At 41.9% G+C, this 17,147-nt stretch overlaps 1 protein-coding gene across 3 annotated transcripts; it reads left to right on the forward strand.

Moving 5' to 3' along the window:
• Positions 1-661: 661 nt before the first annotated feature.
• jade1 (jade family PHD finger 1) lies at positions 662-11,913 on the forward strand. 3 transcript variants are annotated; one of them, XM_079527713.1, is made up of 11 exons: positions 662-836; positions 2,572-2,654; positions 3,080-3,150; positions 3,623-3,780; positions 4,040-4,224; positions 4,579-4,790; positions 5,496-5,663; positions 5,918-6,034; positions 7,607-8,212; positions 9,003-9,120; positions 9,811-11,913. In XM_079527713.1, the coding sequence occupies exons 2-11, from the start codon at positions 2,606-2,608 to the stop codon at positions 11,043-11,045; spliced, it is 2,919 nt and encodes a 972-aa protein (XP_079383839.1). In that variant the 5' UTR covers positions 662-836; positions 2,572-2,605; the 3' UTR covers positions 11,046-11,913. The 3 variants fall into 3 exon arrangements, with proteins under 3 accessions (XP_079383839.1, XP_079383841.1, XP_079383840.1); XM_079527715.1 differs by lacking the exon at positions 662-836 and adding an exon at positions 1,280-1,542; XM_079527714.1 differs by lacking the exon at positions 662-836 and adding an exon at positions 1,280-1,538.
• Positions 11,914-17,147: the final 5,234 nt, after the last annotated feature.

Consider the following 17,147-nt stretch of genomic DNA (forward strand, 5'->3'; position numbering starts at 1 on the left):
CGTTGCTTTTTTGTATCGTCAATGATTCGTCATAAAGCAATGGTCTACTCTACTCTATAATATATCTGTGCGAGAGGTTAGGGTGCACTCTAATGGCGAAAGGTGCTTACTACAGGTAAATCAATGATTGGTTCATTTGGTTGACAGTGAGTAGTGTCAGTACTAGGCAGCTAGTGTGTGTGTGTGTGTGTGTGTGTGTGTGTGTGTGTGTGTGTGTGTGTGTGTGTGTGTGTGTGTGTGTGACAGGTTCCAGCTGAGCTCAAAATGTGTCCGCTCATTTCTTTGAGTCATCACTTCCAATTTCACTTTTAATCTGTCCTGTGCGAGTTCTCTCTCCTGATTGGATAAAATAGGTATCCCGACCTGAAAATGCATTTAATGCTTACTAAAGATCTGGAGAGACTAGGGAGACTCAGCATGCTAGGGAGTATTATCAGCATGCGGAGCTATTAACACTTATTTGAACCAAAACAACACACACACACGCACACACACACACACACACACACACACACACACACACACACACACACACACACACACACACACACACACACACACACACACACACACACACACACACCTTAGAGTACACACCCTTTTGGGGTGTGTAAAAACCACATGGTGCTGTGACGACCAACTGGCCAATCACAACGTCCTCGTGTACCTCCAGGCTATGGGAGGTAGCCATAGGGGATGTAGCCGTGACGTCACGCCAGTGTGTTTGTGTATGTGGAATGCGGCTCGAACGAACGGAACAAGTGAAGCCTCTAAACTACTGCGCTACAACACATCAAATTCAAACTGCACACCTTTGCAACGGCCTGACGTGCTCTGTATGTACCGTCCTACTTTCTTTAACAACTCTTACACGGATTTAAAGCGTATACTCTTTGTTTTTTTTCTTTTCACCTGCAATGTAATTTCCTTATGAGTATTTGAGTGAGTTTTTTTTCTTTTTTTTTGGTCCTAGTATGGTCGCAACTAGCAGTCCGCTAGGAAAACGCGACATCGTCATTTAAAATGGCGCCAAAGATTAACCTGAACCCAGTGGATGACTGGTGGATGTGTCACACTGTGCATCAATCCATCACAAAATACCACTCATCCACGATCAACGACATTGTTGCTGCCCCGTTACATACATTTGGCGACGCTTAATAAGCGGCACCTTGTCATTTTGGCATTACAGTAGCCTGGGGCTAATAACTAGCTTAGCTCCATGCTAACATGCTAGCCTCTAGTTAGTACCACTGTGAGCCGCCAGGTTCAGGAAGATGCAGTCTATTTGCTGGAATGAACGGCTAATGCTAAAAGCTCGTGTGTGTGTGTGTGTGTGTGTATGTAAACTACACAGTATGTAGGCGAATGTGAATCTGCAATGACAGGTTTCTGGAAAATACCAACTAACTAGCACCGTAGTAAGGCTAAACTACTCACTCGTTTACCAGTCAGATAGTGAGTTTATGTTCATTTCTGTTGTGGCTGGGCCTGGATTGCATAACGTTCAAGTGTCGTTAGCCATTTGGCTAATACTAGTAAGTAAGTCCAGTAACGGGTTAACTGCATTAAAAACTGCACATCATCTACTCATGTACAAATTATGATGGCAGCAACATGCGTACAGTACTTTAACAGAATTTTAACGTCGGAGAACGGAACACATAAGATGCCATGTCAGCCATACGCCTTTTGACTGGGCTCGGGCTGCCTCGTTACGAGTAACTTTTCCAATAATTCCTGTTATAGAAGCGCAGCTATCGAGTACGTATTGTACACTAATATTAATACGAATACCGGTAATTCAATACTTTGAACTTTGCATATGGTACTTTATTTTGCCCCAATTGTGGCGTAGTCAATGCTGCAATCAGCAATGTTTAGACATGCAGAGCTAATTTGCTCTCAATTGCACTTTTACATTACAACATTGACTTATTTAATTATTCTAAACTTAAGGTTAAATAATATGAATGTGAAGTCAAAGCTGCCTTAATCATACGATAAAGATAAAAGGTACTCTATGCGCCTGTGTCACTATGACGCGTTGTTTTCTCATTATTGTGCACGTGGCGACTTGACGCTGTTGTCATTTCCAGGCAGCTACGCTGGGGTCACTGAGTGTAGAGTAGCAAAGATGACTAATGTTATGGGGTCACTGAGTGTAGAGTAGCAAAGATGACTAATGGTATAGTCTAATAAGTCTATCTATGCTATGGTCACAAGACACAATATCAGGTCAGGTCAGCTCCACTGTTGTGTTTCGTTACCAGAACCGGCCACTACGGCCAGTGGTCTCATCAACAACCTGTGTAAACTAGCATGATTGACACAAACAGTGTATGGTTCTAATGTTATAACAAATTATATTCCAATTGTCACTTTCCAACGTTGTACATCTATTATTTTTTATCTGATATAGCAGTTTGTCTTCTGTAAACATGCAGTGAAACCTGGTGTTGATGTTCTCTATCAATATTTATTCAGTGGACAATTTCAAATATTGTATCACACTAGTCTGAAAGAATAAAACATCTGTATTATTATTTTCTTTTTTTCTGACTTGTGCAGTGTGTGACCAAAGTACCAAACTGTACCCAAGACCATGAAGAGAAGCAGGCATGCAAGCAGCAGTGAAGACTCCGACAATGGAAGTAAGTTTACTCTTCTGGGCTGGCGGCTGCTGACATGACTCAGTATTACACAGCCATTCTGTAGAGTGTAGACCATCCAAAGTTGCTGGCTACCACTCTGTGTTTTGGTTCCTTTGCTCCCAAATAAACGGCTGATAAGGCACCAGAGCAGAATATTCAACACCCCCCCCCCCCCCCCTGCGCCCCATGAACAACGGAATGCAAAAGTTACCTTTGAAAGCACAAAATAGTAGTAACTATAACTAATCTCAAGTAGCTTGTCAACCACAAACCACTAGTTACCAGACATGAGCACAATCTATGACGTGGGGTTTTAGGCATTTGTTGAAACTGTCTTGCATGAAAATGCAGTTACAACGAAATGCAAAAAAATGTGCATTACCCTTAAGGCTCATATTATAATCCTGTATCTTGTTCTCTATCAGGTAACTCTACATGTTGGTCCCAGCACTCTAAGTCACAGGCCAGGAGAGGAAAGGGAACGAAAGCTTCTGAGGTACATCTTTTGAGAAACTATATGAAACATGAAAAACAGTTTTTAATCTAATTAAGGTTTGAGGGTATTTTCTGTCATCTTGATTACTTTCCTTTATTGTTTGCTTTAATTGTTTTTATTGAGCACTTTGCCACTTAAGAGTTTTATTTCATGCACATTAGGTATTAGTTTCTCATTTATTTCTCATCTGAGGTTGTTTATCACTTGTGGCTTGGCTTTAGTTGTCTTTTTTTCTGTCTTGTTTTGTTTATGCATTTTATCCTTCTGCACATACATGTAACTGTGTCTATTAACCACACGAACCCTAGCATCCCTATTCTGACCCCGGCCAGCTAAGGTCAAACATTGACTCCCTCTGGCACTTTTCTAGTTCCCACTCTGCCCTTCTCCCTGTGTCCTCTCTTAGAGAGATTTTGAGTACAACTAAATCCTATTATAACACAAGTTAAATATTCACGTCTATATGGGTCAGGTTTTTCGCACAGACTTGATCACTGCCATGAAGGTTCATGATTCACACCAGTTGAACCCAGATGAGTACTACATCCTGGCTGATCCCTGGAGACAGGACTGGGAGAAGGGGGTTCAGGTTCCTGTCAGTCCCCAGTCCATCCCTCATCCAGTTGCCCGGTAAGACAACCAACACATTCTGAGTTTGGTCGGCTAGAAATACTGTCCCATAACCAAATGACTGCAGTATTCACTTTCTACAACAGTCATCTGTTGTAAATGTGCGCTTGAGCAAGACATTCTACATTTTTACTGGCATTTTATTACTTTTATTTTGTAGTTTATATAGCAAGTCTGAGCTTGTATTCTCAACCTTTTTATTGGATGGGTGAAAACAAGCAATACACAGATCTTAAATGAAACGTCCTGTTTTCCACAGGGTGCTGGCAGAGAAGGGGAAGGAGGTGATGTTCACTAAGCCTAAGAAGCTGATAAGGATATCGCGCTCTGAGTCTCTGGGCTACGTGGACATCCGGACACTGGCCGAGGGGACGTGCCGCTATGACCTGGACGAGGAAGATGTGGCCTGGATACAGATTATCAACGAGGAGTTCAATGAGATGGGTGAGTGGGGTGGCCTGAGCTGGGCGCTTTGGTTGCATTGGTCTGTCACAATGTCAACTTATGAGCATCTTAGTTCCCCGCAAAAATCTTAAGTTTTATAAATGTATAAGAGTTAGATAAAGGTTTTTCGGTGTGGGGGGTTTGCACTTTGCAGTGACTTTTCCACTTTCAAATGACAGATTTTGAAGGCAACCTGTTAAAATAAATGTAAGGCAGACAATATGACCAAATGCTGTCCAAGCAATAGCTCTGTGATAAATAAATAAAAAGTCATTAGTTAAATCAATACAGATTTGCATAATGGTAAAATAAATCAAGAGACAGATTATTCTAACATTTAGTTGTTGTTATTAGGAATTCCGGTGCTTGACGAGATCACCATGGAGAGAGTTATAGAGGAGTTTGAGTGCCGCTGTCATGACAACATGACACATGCCACGGAGACAGAGGAGGGGCTAGGCATCGAGTACGACGAGGACGTGGTTTGTGATGTCTGTCAGTCCCCTGATGGAGAGGACAACAATGAAATGGTGTTTTGCGACAAGTGTAACATCTGTGTGCACCAGGTTGGTTTGGCATGTCCCTTCTTATAGAGCCATTTTCAACTATAGCAGACAGTGGTTCTCAAATGTCAAGGACCCCCATAACAGAGTTTACAAATGAACCAAATAGAACCACTGATGTATAATTTATGCATTTATTGTGCACATGCATACATACAGAAGTGCACAGCAAAATCCTTTGTTAGTTTTTAACCCGTAAGTTGACACTTAGGATTTGAAGTTTCCAACTGTTAAAGAAAGTATTACTAGTGCTGCAATGTACAATTATGGCATTTAGTGGACAGTCTTATCCAGAGTGACTTAAAATAAAATAATAAAATAATATTAAATACAAACTACTGTTGTTACCCCACTACTAATCTTGATTTACTTGTATACCACAGCTACTATTGCTACCAATACTATTATTAAATAGTACTATTACTATTATGAAAAGTAGTAGAAACTATATATATATATATATATCTATATATATTGTGCAATGTATGTGAAGTTTCACAGCATAAGCTCCCCTTCATACAGAGTAATGTAAACCTTAGTAAAATGTTAAATATATTAATAACATGGGGAAAAGAATTAAGAATTTAAGAATAAATGTTGCCATTTTAAATATGCATCTTGATGGTAGCATTTGGCATAGCATGTACACACCCTCTTTTCACATACTTCTCAAAGGATAGAACATGGTGTTTGTTTGTTCCTTGATAGGCGTGTTATGGCATTCAGAAAGTCCCCAAGGGCAGCTGGCTGTGTCGGATCTGTGCCCTGGGCATCGTGCCAAAGTGCCAGCTGTGTCCGAAGAAAGGTGGTGCCATGAAGCCGACCCGAAGTGGAACGAAATGGGTCCATGTTAGCTGTGCCTTGTGGATTCCAGAGGTGAATCTGTTTAAGTGTTGTTTGCCAATGTTAAGTTATGTAACACATGAGATAAGTAAAATAATGTCACTGAATCACGCAGAGCGACATTGATCCTATGAGAGTATGAGGGTATTATGACATCACATACAGCAAGGAATGGTTGCAATGGTTGTCATGCAGTCTTCAAATCGTTTTGACCCTGTAATCCTTTTTCCGATAGTGACCCAACACTACAACATAAGAAATATCTGTGTGTGATTCTGTGGTCGTAGGTGAGCATTGGGAATCCAGAGAAGATGGAACCTATAACCAACGTGTCTCACATTCCCAGCAACAGATGGGCACTGAGCTGCTGTGTATGTAAGGAGAAGAGAGGAGCATGTATACAGGTACTGTAACTGTTAAAGGTCAACTCTCTTGACCTCACACACCAGAATCAATACAATTTGTGACCACTTTATTTTTAACGTCACGTTAAGGGAGATAATCTCATCTATGTAAATGTTAATCAGAGGGTTCTCATAGTGGTGTTCGGGGATCTCCAGGGGTCTTTGTGGGATTCCAGGGGGCAAAATGAGGAACAGATTGTTCCTCATTATTTTGGGGAATCGTATAACATTTGAAACATCGTTCTTCACTGTTCACACCAAAGAAAGGTAGCTCAGAAAATTCTACATGTTTTTATCCTGCTGGATTACATAACATTATTTGATCTTTACGGCATGCTTAGGGCCTTAGGCTATGCTTCTCTGTAATGGACAGTGGCTAGTGATATTTGTGATATGTTGTTGGCAGTTGTTATTTGATGCTGGATCAATTAACTTTATTCTCTACTGCCTGCCATGCTGCTGATCTGACTCTACAGTGGTTTTCATTTCCATTTGGTTTCATTTTACACTCAAGTTAAACATCTGCATTACTTAATTTTTAAGAAGTCTACACATTATTCTACAGAATGTAGAATAATTGTTTTTTGATCAACCCTTTTGCCTAATGGTACCAACCAACATCAATACATGGAACTGTGGACAAAATCGTATCCAACGGCAAAATCTCATCAAATGGTGGTCCGTGGCTCAAATGCCAAATAAATAATGGGCCTTGATGCAAAAAGGGTTGAAAGAAAACCAGTGGTATAGTATAATGGACAGTCAGGAGGACTCTTTTGCCAGATTCAATGGAAAAGCACCTTGCCTGTCTATGTAGCATTTGAAGATTATGAAAGAGCCACACTGCCCACAACAGCAGTGGGATTAGTGTACATCATTACACAAGACCTAATGTGCTTATTTTCTATGACTGTGTAGTACTTTCCCCTATATCAGACAACATATAATGCAGATACTGTGAAGTGAATAAATACATGAAGATATAGTTTATTTAGTCATATATTATAAGGAATGAAACTAAGGAATTACAATGACATAAAACATCCTACACTGAGTTGAATGTGTAATTCTTGCAATTTGAGGGTATAAATGTATATTTTAGTGTTAATTAACACTAAAGTGTGCTAAAAGCTGACTGACACACACACACACACACACACACACACACACACACACACACACACACACACACACACACACACACACACAATGATGTCTGAGGAGATCAGGTACCACCCAGTGGTTGCCTGACCACACTACAAGTAGTTTGGAACAGTAAGCAAAATGACTTAACCAGAATTGTTCTGAAGAAGTTTTCACTAATTACATTCTTATGATACAAGTTTACTACACACCTATTGTAATATTTATTTTATTGTAGGTTTGAAAACGTATTATATGTTAATGCCTGCTCTAGCCATATATACAATTCTGTAACAGTAAGCTTTGTTACCTTTTTGCAATAAACCAATCCCAGATATTAATTTTGATCTAGCTCTATGGAGATTTGGATCGGTTGATGTAGCACTCGACCACAAATGATCAAAGATTCCTTTGTTTGTGCCCCCACAGTGCTCAGCGAACAACTGCCGGACTGCCTTCCATGTTACATGTGGCCTCAGCGCGTCCCTGGAGATGAACACCATCCTCACCGAGGACGACGAGGTCAAGTTCAAATCCTACTGCCCCAAACACTCTGGGCTGCAGGGGAGCGAGGCCAGAGACTCTGGAGGAGAGGAGGAGGAGAAGGAGGTGGGAGACGGGGATAAAAAAGGCAAAAGAAGAGGCAGGGTGAGAGAGGACGACGACGAAGTCTCTTCCTCTTCCTTTGCTCTTCCAGAACTGCCCTCTTCCAGAGGTTCCACTGGCGAGCCGGAGGCCCTGAGCAGCCGACAGCAGGAAGAGAAGAGGGTGAACCTCCGCAAGACGAAGCTCCAGGCACTGGAGGAGGAATTCTTCCAGTTTGTGGACGTGGAGGAAGTGGCCCGGCACCTTAAGCTGTCCCAGGAGGCAGTGGACTTCATGTACCAGTACTGGAAGCTGAAACGCAAGGCCAATTTCAACCAGCCGCTCCTCACACCCAAGAAGGATGAGGAAGAGAGCCTGGCACGCCGCGAGCAGGAGGTGCTGCTTCGTCGCCTCCAGCTCTTCACCCACCTCCGGCAGGACCTGGAGAGGGTAGGTTTCCACATTCTCCCTCTATTCCATAACGCAAGGCCAGAGGAAAAAAGAGCACGGTCAAGCATAGAGCAAGGCAAGTGTTTAAGAGCAGGACCAGGTATTGAAATGGGTAGAGGATCAGGGCTAGAGTGTTTGCTGCTACCTGCAGTTGGATAACAGACAGAAGGAAGAATGCACTGAGAACAAATCTTTCTATAAATAGACAAAAACTGCCTTCTCCATAGAATGTTAAGATAAATACCCATTAAAGTGTCTGTGATGTCCTGGACTACATGTTGTCTCAGTAAGACAGCCCTCTCCCTCTCCACAAGGTGGGGTGAGTGCAGCAAAGCGTTATGGTAATTGTAGTAATCCAGCAGTGAGACCAGTGTCCATGACATCACAGACACTTTGAAATACTAAAATATCTAAAATCACATATTGCCCACATAAAAACCCCAGGAAAGTGTTTTTTGTCTCACAAACATAATTAAAATAAGTTCTGGTCGCAAAAGGGGTGAAGTGGCCCGTTAAGAATGATTTGTTAGTAGCTTGAAGTTGAGGTAGAACGTTTTTTAGGATTGTGGTTGACAGTGAGGTATACAAGCACCAGGTGATCACTACAATATTTCCTGAGCCAATGAAGTGTGTCACTGGTGTTCAGACAGCTCACTCACTTGGTTTTCTTCAGCTATGTATGAATGACATTCACGTATGTTGTATGACACCATCAACATGAAGGCAACAGGTTATCTGAAATAAGGTTGTTAGGCTCTCCTAATTTTGTCCTGACTTGCTGGGTCTTCAGGTGCGTAACCTGACCTACATGGTGACGCGGAGGGAGAAGATGAAGCGCTCTCTGTGGAGGGTTCAGGAACAGATCTTTCATCACCAAGTCAGACTGCTGGACAATGAGCTGCTCACTGGTGAGTGAACGGCATTGTATTTTCTTTTGGGCTTCTCAGATGAATGGGTTAGGATATGTTTTCTTTTCTTCCTCATTCATTATATTTATTGATAATATATATTCAAGAATCAAGAACAATGGCTACAATCTCTATTTTGCGAGTACTGTATGCTGTTACAGTGTGGCCAAAGGCAAAGCCTTCAAGAACAGGGTCCCTACAAATGTAGAACAATCAGCTCGTTCCTCTATGTGCATGATATCATGAAACAGAACCACTCCTGGCTATGAATAAAAACAACATGAACAACAGTATGTACACACAATGCCAAAGTGAATCTTGGCATGTAAAAAAGTGTAAAATAATACATATAATACACACATACATGCACGCACGTGCACACACAAACAAACAAGAATGGCTGTCATAACTGGCAGGTGCAACAAGCTCTTGTCGACGAGAAGGTCTGACTAGGTCGTCACTAAAGTCTCCACTAAAGTTGTCATTATGGTCGTCAGTAGTGGTGGGTGCAAATGTAGTCTGTGTGCTTTTCAAGCACCTGGCAATAACTTATTATTCGCTGTTCTAACACAGAATGTCACTTGAATGCTATTTCTAGTATTGATTGAACAAAATCACTTAATTCTCTGAATTTGCTTGAACTTATCTGATTGTTTTTTTCCTCTCCACAATTCTAATCTGTTGTTGTAGGTGATGCCTCAGCCAAAGACTTGGAAAAAATCTTCTCCCTGGGCTGGTTATCACACCAAGGCTCCCAGTCTGACTCTCAATGGGGCCACTCCAGCCTAAAGACAAAATGTGGCTCTTCAAAGCACGAGAAGAGAAAAGGCCTCCACGGGAAACATCTTCCCAATTCCCCGCAGCCTCAGAAGGACAGCAGCAGCAAACCACTGTATACAAAGGATAGTGAGGGAGCAAAACTCAAGGAGTCAGTGACTGTTGAGGTGAATGCCTACAGCAGAGTTCAGAACATGGATGATGGCCAGGGATATCAGGGGTTTCACTACTCAAAAGGTCAGAAGGCTGAAGTTCGGGAGGATGCAAACCACGTCAAGCTACAAAAACCTGAGAACAGGGCAGAGCCCAGGAGGGAGGCCGCAGGGCCAGAGCACCACAAAGAGGAACAAGAGATGAGGAGCAGGGAGGAGGAGCTGGCGCTGACCAGACAGAAGCAAGAGAGCGACAACGAGGATGAAGAGGAGAAAAGGAGAAGGAAGAAAAAGAAGAATGAAACCACAGACAGTACTCCAATCCAAACAAAAATAAGACTGGGGTTGAAGCCCCTGGAGAGAACGGTATCGATTCGACTGGTCGATATCAGAGCCTCTGACTTTGACGACTACTCCATAAACACAGGAACAGTCAGCAAAAGCCTAATGACCCTTGACCCTTCTACCAACATCACTACAAAAGCCAACAAAAACCATAGTGCCCCAGACTCCATTACCACAAAACCAGGCAAAGCAAACGTGATCCTGGAACACTGCGGGTCCAGTACTAAACCCAGTGTGTTGCTGAGGAAGATTCCGGCAAACAACTCCTCATCCTCTTCCTCCCATTCAGCTTCCAACGGCCATCTCAAGAACTGGGGGAAGTTTCGGATCCCCAAGAGGAGCGAGAGACCTCCTGGGGTGGCGAAGGAGAAGCAGGAAGGTGGGGCAATTGAGCCAGCATCCCTGCAACAGCAGCAACGCAAGCCCTTCCTCAGGCCATCACCAAACACGCCAGAGCCCTCTTACCCCAGAACCAGGCTCCGCACAGGGGCAGAGAATGAAGCCTTCACCCCTTCCTCCAACGCCAAGCCGAGTGACGATGAGGTAGATCACTGCCTGAAGAGGTGCCACTCTCACCAACTGAGGGGGGACCCGTCAATCACCCGTCGCTACGGTAACAACATCATCCGGAGAGGCGTGCTGGCGTCCTGATGTAACTCGGGCAGAAGTTCCGAAGGTTATAAGAACGGCAGGTTATGTTCTCAGAGTTCTAAGAACACTTGAAATAAGCTGCACTGTTTATTGGGAAAAAAGATAAACTGCTGGTGTGTCTCTTTGTAATCTTTATTTTTCTCGTAAAACGAAAATCATTAAAATGCCTAGATTAAACAGAGCTGATATTTATTTTTTATTTGTAACATAATGTAAAATACAAATTTGGAAATATTTTACTTTTAGTTTTTCTTTGGCTAGTTTTTATTGGTTATTTTCCTAGAATAGAAAGATGTCAAGTTGCCACCTAACTCTTGCTTAGCTAAATGCTTCATTTTGTGATTGACAGTTGTGATTATTGCTTGGGACCATAAACTTGCATTGTAATTTTTTGTTTTGTTATTAAATAGTATTATTACACTTGCTGTGAGTCAGTTGCACTTAGTAGAAAAAGGATAAGAAACATTGCATTGTGAACTCAATATCACAGTATCTCAGACAGAAATGACACAAACTCTACAGTTTAAATTGTGAATGTCAGTCTACATTCAAACATTAGATTATTAGATTGTCATTGTTACAAACGGGGTAATTTTACAAAAATAAATGATGAACGACCGTTTGTCTGCTGTCAAAAGCACTCGAGTGTAATTGAAATTTGATTATCGTATCCATCACGTGCCTATCTTTTATTTCAAGAGTTTGCACTAAGACAGGAAGGCACAGGTATGATGTTTGAGCTAGAGTTATTTTTACACTGAAAAAAAGCGTTTTTTGTACCTTTTTTGGGCCGCTGCTGTACTACTGTTATGCAAAAGGAATTTTGTTTTGTCATGTCTTAAGATGAATAAAATTCTTTCTCACGCGGCACACATTTGATTGGTCTCTTTGCCAGTGTACTAACATAATCTGTGTTCCCAGAAGTTTTCAGCGGACTCCACCAGTGGAAGAACTTGTGAATCAATACCGCCCCCATCTGGCGGAGTCAGGTTAAGTACTAATTGAGTCATTTGGATTCCATAGAAACCAGCTTTCTCCTGGACCAGGATTGTAACTTGACATTGCTTCTTTGTGCTGTGGCTAGTAAACCCAAGCCCTACTAATAAAGTATTTAAAGGTCAAACTAGCAATAAATTGATTATTGTACTCAGAAACATCTTTCATAAAACCTTAATGGTCTCGGATATTTCATAACAGGCAAAGTAGACAACTACTTGTGGAAATAGGAGCCCCACCGAGGACTCATTTGAGATGGTCAGAAGTTCGTGTGTGTATACACACAAACACTATTTGATGTCTTATGTTGAAATAACAGAATACAGTAATTCTGTTTGAGTTATGGTGGAGTTGCATGGTTTCATTAAACCAATGATTTTTCAATTGCTTTACACTTCCATCCTGAAGACTAACATCCATAAAACCGTCTATTTGTGTTGCGCGGGCCGGCTCTTTTGCATTACCCGGCCGTCCCGTCCCGCCACAGGAGCCAGCCCGCACCAACCTGCCCCGCAAAACAATATATTAATCAACAACCCGCCCGCCCCGCGGCCCGCAAAAAAAAAAAACCGCTATTAATATTAAGTTTCGCATCGCATGCATAATCGCATAATTTGCTTGAGAGAGATATGACGGTCCCTCGGAATGAACATATCAATTTTAAGCCCAACATGACATAGGCCGCCACCTATCTGTTTCGGAACGGTTCACTTCACTCAGCATTCAGCATGCAGTGTAGCTCCCCACTCGAAATGAATTAATCTCTGCATGTTCTCATTTTAGTTTCGATTGTCTATACTTCGACTTCGTTGCGCGGCGGCGGTACCGCACACCCAAAATAGCCGCTCTGCAATGTGAGCTTGTAGATCCTATGGCCCTCATTTATCAATCGAGTGTAAAATCTGCCCCAAATTCGAGTGTAGGATTCGTAGTACACCCACGTCGGGTCGGCATTTACAAAGTGATCGCAGACAGCTGTTTCTTCCTTAATTTCGTTCCGACGTTAATAAATGTGACGGCTGAAATCTATCTGGCACGCCCTATGAAATCAAGCCTCGCCCTCGTTTTTGCGACATGAACAACTGCAATACGACCTGGAAACCATGGTTACAGGAAAAATAAAGTTCCCCTCGCTTGCATAAGTTGCCTTTCTGCCCCCTCTCATACACACAAACACACACACACACACACACACACACACACACAGACGCACGCACGCACACGCAACTTGCAACTTGTTGTATCTTAAATAAATAAACCTGCATGAATTAAATAAAGCTGTAGCCTACCCTGTCTGTTTCTCCTCTCGCTTCGCTTCCCCCCTGTCCGCCTCACCCCCCCCCGCACGCATGCACGCACATATCGCAATTTGCAAGCAACTGTCACTGTGTGTTGTTAGTTGTATATTCAATTATTAAAGTATTTTTAATTTAATATACAACAAGAAATATTAGTGAACGAAAACCTGAACCTGTGAACCATGAATTAAATAACAAATAGGCACACACACGCTGCTGTTTTGCATAGGTGCTCCTCCTGTCCTGTCTGTCTCTCTCTATCACTGTGGTCCGTCCGTGACACCGTGATCAACTGACCAGCACGTTCGACGATTTAAATTGCCTCGCAGTCGCTGCAGTGGTTGGGCTGTCAACTGTCAAATCAATTATATGAATATTGAAGCCAAAACCGTAGCCTCATGTGGCATGCACTGGACAGTGGTGGTGGTGGTGGGCTGCAGGCTGGGTTAGCCTATACTATCTCCGATGCGTTCCCACTTGCGCTGGCACGACACATTTGGCATTCGAGCGACGCGTCGGGTTTATTAAACGAGGAGGAGATTGCACATACCGTAACTCCAGAAAGACATCGGCCTGCTGTAGATTATAGGCTACAGTAGGCTACCCACGTTGGGACTCTCCGCAGCTGCAGCACTGCACTAGCCTATAGTACTCTCCAACGTCCCGTCATGGAAATATTTCAGCACAGACAGCCCAAATCCTCGCATGTATGCGCTCATGCAAAACACTGTTTAAATGGCTTAAGCATCTAACTTGCAACATTGTTTTTAATTGCGCGATTTTAATTACTTGTAAAGTTGGAAATCTCCTAATTTCATATGACACAAAGACACATCTTATATGTATTTAGCCCATATATACCTATACAGTTTTATATAAACATTTTAGGAGTGAATACATATGTTTAGATGCCTGTGACAGCCTCTCAGCTGGTCAAACAATGCTGCTCCGCTGTTCTACGACAGAAAAACAGGTGAGGACAAAGCGTACGACAGCTCCCGACCAGACGTGAGTTTTGTCTTGGCACAAGATCAAAATCAAACGTTGGCGCAAATGGTAAATGCCGAAAATTGCGGTAATTTCGGCGTACACCCATATTTTGGCGTACGCACGGTTGATAAATGAGGGCCTATAATTCTGTGGAACTGTGTGTGCGCACTGTGCACGCCTGCGTCACGCGCTCAATTAAGAAAGATTTAACGCAGATGCGATGATGACGCCGGCGAGGTTCAGACTGTTCAGGATGGAGAGAACACTTTTCTCCGACGGTCAAAAAGGCAGGGGCTAAGGACAAGATGAGCAACAGCACAAGATGATGATTTCAGCAGGAGGAGTAGGACTAGGAGAGCAGGTACCGGAATGCTTTTTTCCCTCCTTTTTTATACTTTGAAAATAGCCAATCTACAAGCTCACAACGCATCCCATTACTGCCCATTTTGAGCTTGTAGATCCACTATTTTTGAAACATTTTGATAAATCTTCAAAACATTTCCCTAGCAGAAAATAATTAGTAAATTATTATTATTAGTAAATATTCAGTAAAGTTCTTGTGAAATATTCAGTAAAGTATATAAAAGAGCTCAAAGGGTACACAGACATTGCTGTTCCTTGGAGTGGTTGCACCACTAAAAAAAAAGAGCTCAGACACTCTTTGCGCAAACAGCCAAACACTCAACTCTCACCCCGAGACAACCATAGAGTATATATGATATATAAGGAGACAACTCACCCCGAAAGTGAAGACAGCTCACCCCCGGAAGTGAAGACATCTCACCCTGGTCCGGACTTTCGGGGTGAGATGTCCGGACAACTCACTTGGAGATGCAAAAAGGGTGAGTTGTCTTGTGGCCCGAATACCACTACCGTCTATCCCTTTTGCACAGTATAAGGTCAGAAGGTCTTTTATGCTATTGAATGTGTTTTGTCACTGTTATTCTGTTTGGCTGTTTCATCAGATTTGTCCTCCATGTCACGGTATCTAAATTCTAAAGATATTTCCTGCTCACTCTCAGCTTGTATGCCATTGTGGCTCAGATAATGAGTCAGGGATTTATAATAGAAGCAGCACTCGGTACATTTTGATGCCAATACTTTAGTGCTTTTACTCAAGTACACTTTGAATTACTTGTGTGGAGGCTACACTTGTAACAAAGTATTTCTACATTGCAGTATTTTTTATGATTCAAAGTTTATTGCTTTTTACTTTACCACTGCTGAGTTGTTAAAATAGCTCAACAGAATGCAGTTTTCAAGTACGGGGCTCAGCATATAATTGATCATTAATAAGATAATTTAGAAGCTGTCATTAAAAAAATGACAAATGTACTTAAACAAAACCTTGTATAGACCTACTCTTGGTTGTTTAGAACTGATATAGGCTTCTCAAACTAATAAATGACTAAGGGCTGACATTACTAAACACCTCTGTGTTTGCTGTCAATGAAAGAGTAACTGGGTAAAAATGTTAAGACTGATGGTTTTCAACAATAATCTAAATCTCAGTTGTGTCATAATGAACGATGGTCATCAGTGGGTAGCCTATATCTGTAGATTCATTCTGTCAGGGAGAGGTGTTTGATGTGCATTTTCATCTTTTGACCTACCAGCACTCCCTTGAACCTCAAATATGACCAACAACTTTGTATTGGTGTGAAAGGCTTTGTGGTATGAGTAAAGCTGAGACAACTCAAAGGTTGTGGGTTTAATTCTTGGTCAGGGTGAATTCACACTCTTTTACTTCCTATAGGAGAGGGAGGATCATGGAGGGAGCAACTTAAGAAATGTACATATTATGCAAAGCAATTTTTTCCCTTAGTTTTATTATTAGTTGGATTTTATTGAGACCGTTTCCTAATCATTGTTTTCTTTTAAATCTTTTTTCACTTTGAGTTGATCAGTGTTTTTGTTTGTTTTTTATCGAGTGAGTTTTTAGTTTGGTTGGGTTGTTTGGTTCGAGTGAGCTTTGAACCTACAGTATGACCTTCAGTCTATTAATCGCTGGATAATTTGAATGAGAACATTATATTTGACCTTTTAGAAATTAGATGGACATTGGACGTGTTCTTTAGGAGTGTTCTTTTTTTAAACCCTAAACCTTATATTTATAAACCCCTGACACATCTGTAGCAGTGTAGCATATATGCTTACTGAATATAAATGAGTAGCCTATATATTGTTACTGCTGTGCTGGACTAGGAACTGCATTGGTGTAAAATGCACTTTATGGAACACCACTTTGAGTCCCAAATGGTAGTGGCCAGGATTCCTGGTTTTCACCTAGGCGACCTGGCCCTGGGTTTGACTCCCAGTATGAGAATAGCCTACACTAGTTTATTTAAGGACCACAATGTAAACAAGCCACTGGGGATTTTTGTGTTATCCTTTTAGCATGAACCTTTACAAAATATTCTAATTAATTGAGCTGGACCTGTATCTCCGTTAATGACATGCCAGTTTGTGCAGGCGAAGTTGCAGTAACCAGAGTTGCTTACATTATGACCAATATAAATTATATTAACATTCTTGCTACACCTGCATTCCCGACATCATGCTCATCATTGTAAACAGCGCAACTGCAAAATGAGTTACATCCGATTCTGTTCAATATAGCGGGGTGCATACTTAGTTTAGACTAGTCATTGGTTAGACATGGGTTGAGGTTAGGTTTAGGTGTGCTGCCCCGTGGGAGGTTAGGTTTAGGGTGAGGGTTTGAGATAGGTTGTAGTTGTAGGACTAATGACTGGTCTAACCAAATGACTAGTCTAAACCAAGTACTGTCTAAACTAAGTACTGCACCCCAATATAACCA

The sequence above is a fragment of the Electrona antarctica genome (assembly GCF_951216825.1).
Source record: "Electrona antarctica genome assembly, chromosome: 18".
NCBI lineage: Eukaryota > Metazoa > Chordata > Actinopteri > Myctophiformes > Myctophidae > Electrona > Electrona antarctica.

What these genes read in the sequence shown, in the direction of transcription:
- jade1 (XM_079527713.1), top strand. Translation starts at nt 2,606, where the DNA reads ATGAAGAGAAGCAGGCATGCAAGCAGCAGTGAAGACTCCGACAATGGA. An exon ending in TGAAGACTCCGACAATGGAA is followed by an intron (nt 2,655 to 3,079) that starts GTAAGTTTACTC and finishes GTTCTCTATCAG; the next exon opens with GTAACTCTACATGTTGGTCC. An exon ending in GGACAATGAGCTGCTCACTG is followed by an intron (nt 9,121 to 9,810) that starts GTGAGTGAACGG and finishes CTGTTGTTGTAG; the next exon opens with GTGATGCCTCAGCCAAAGAC.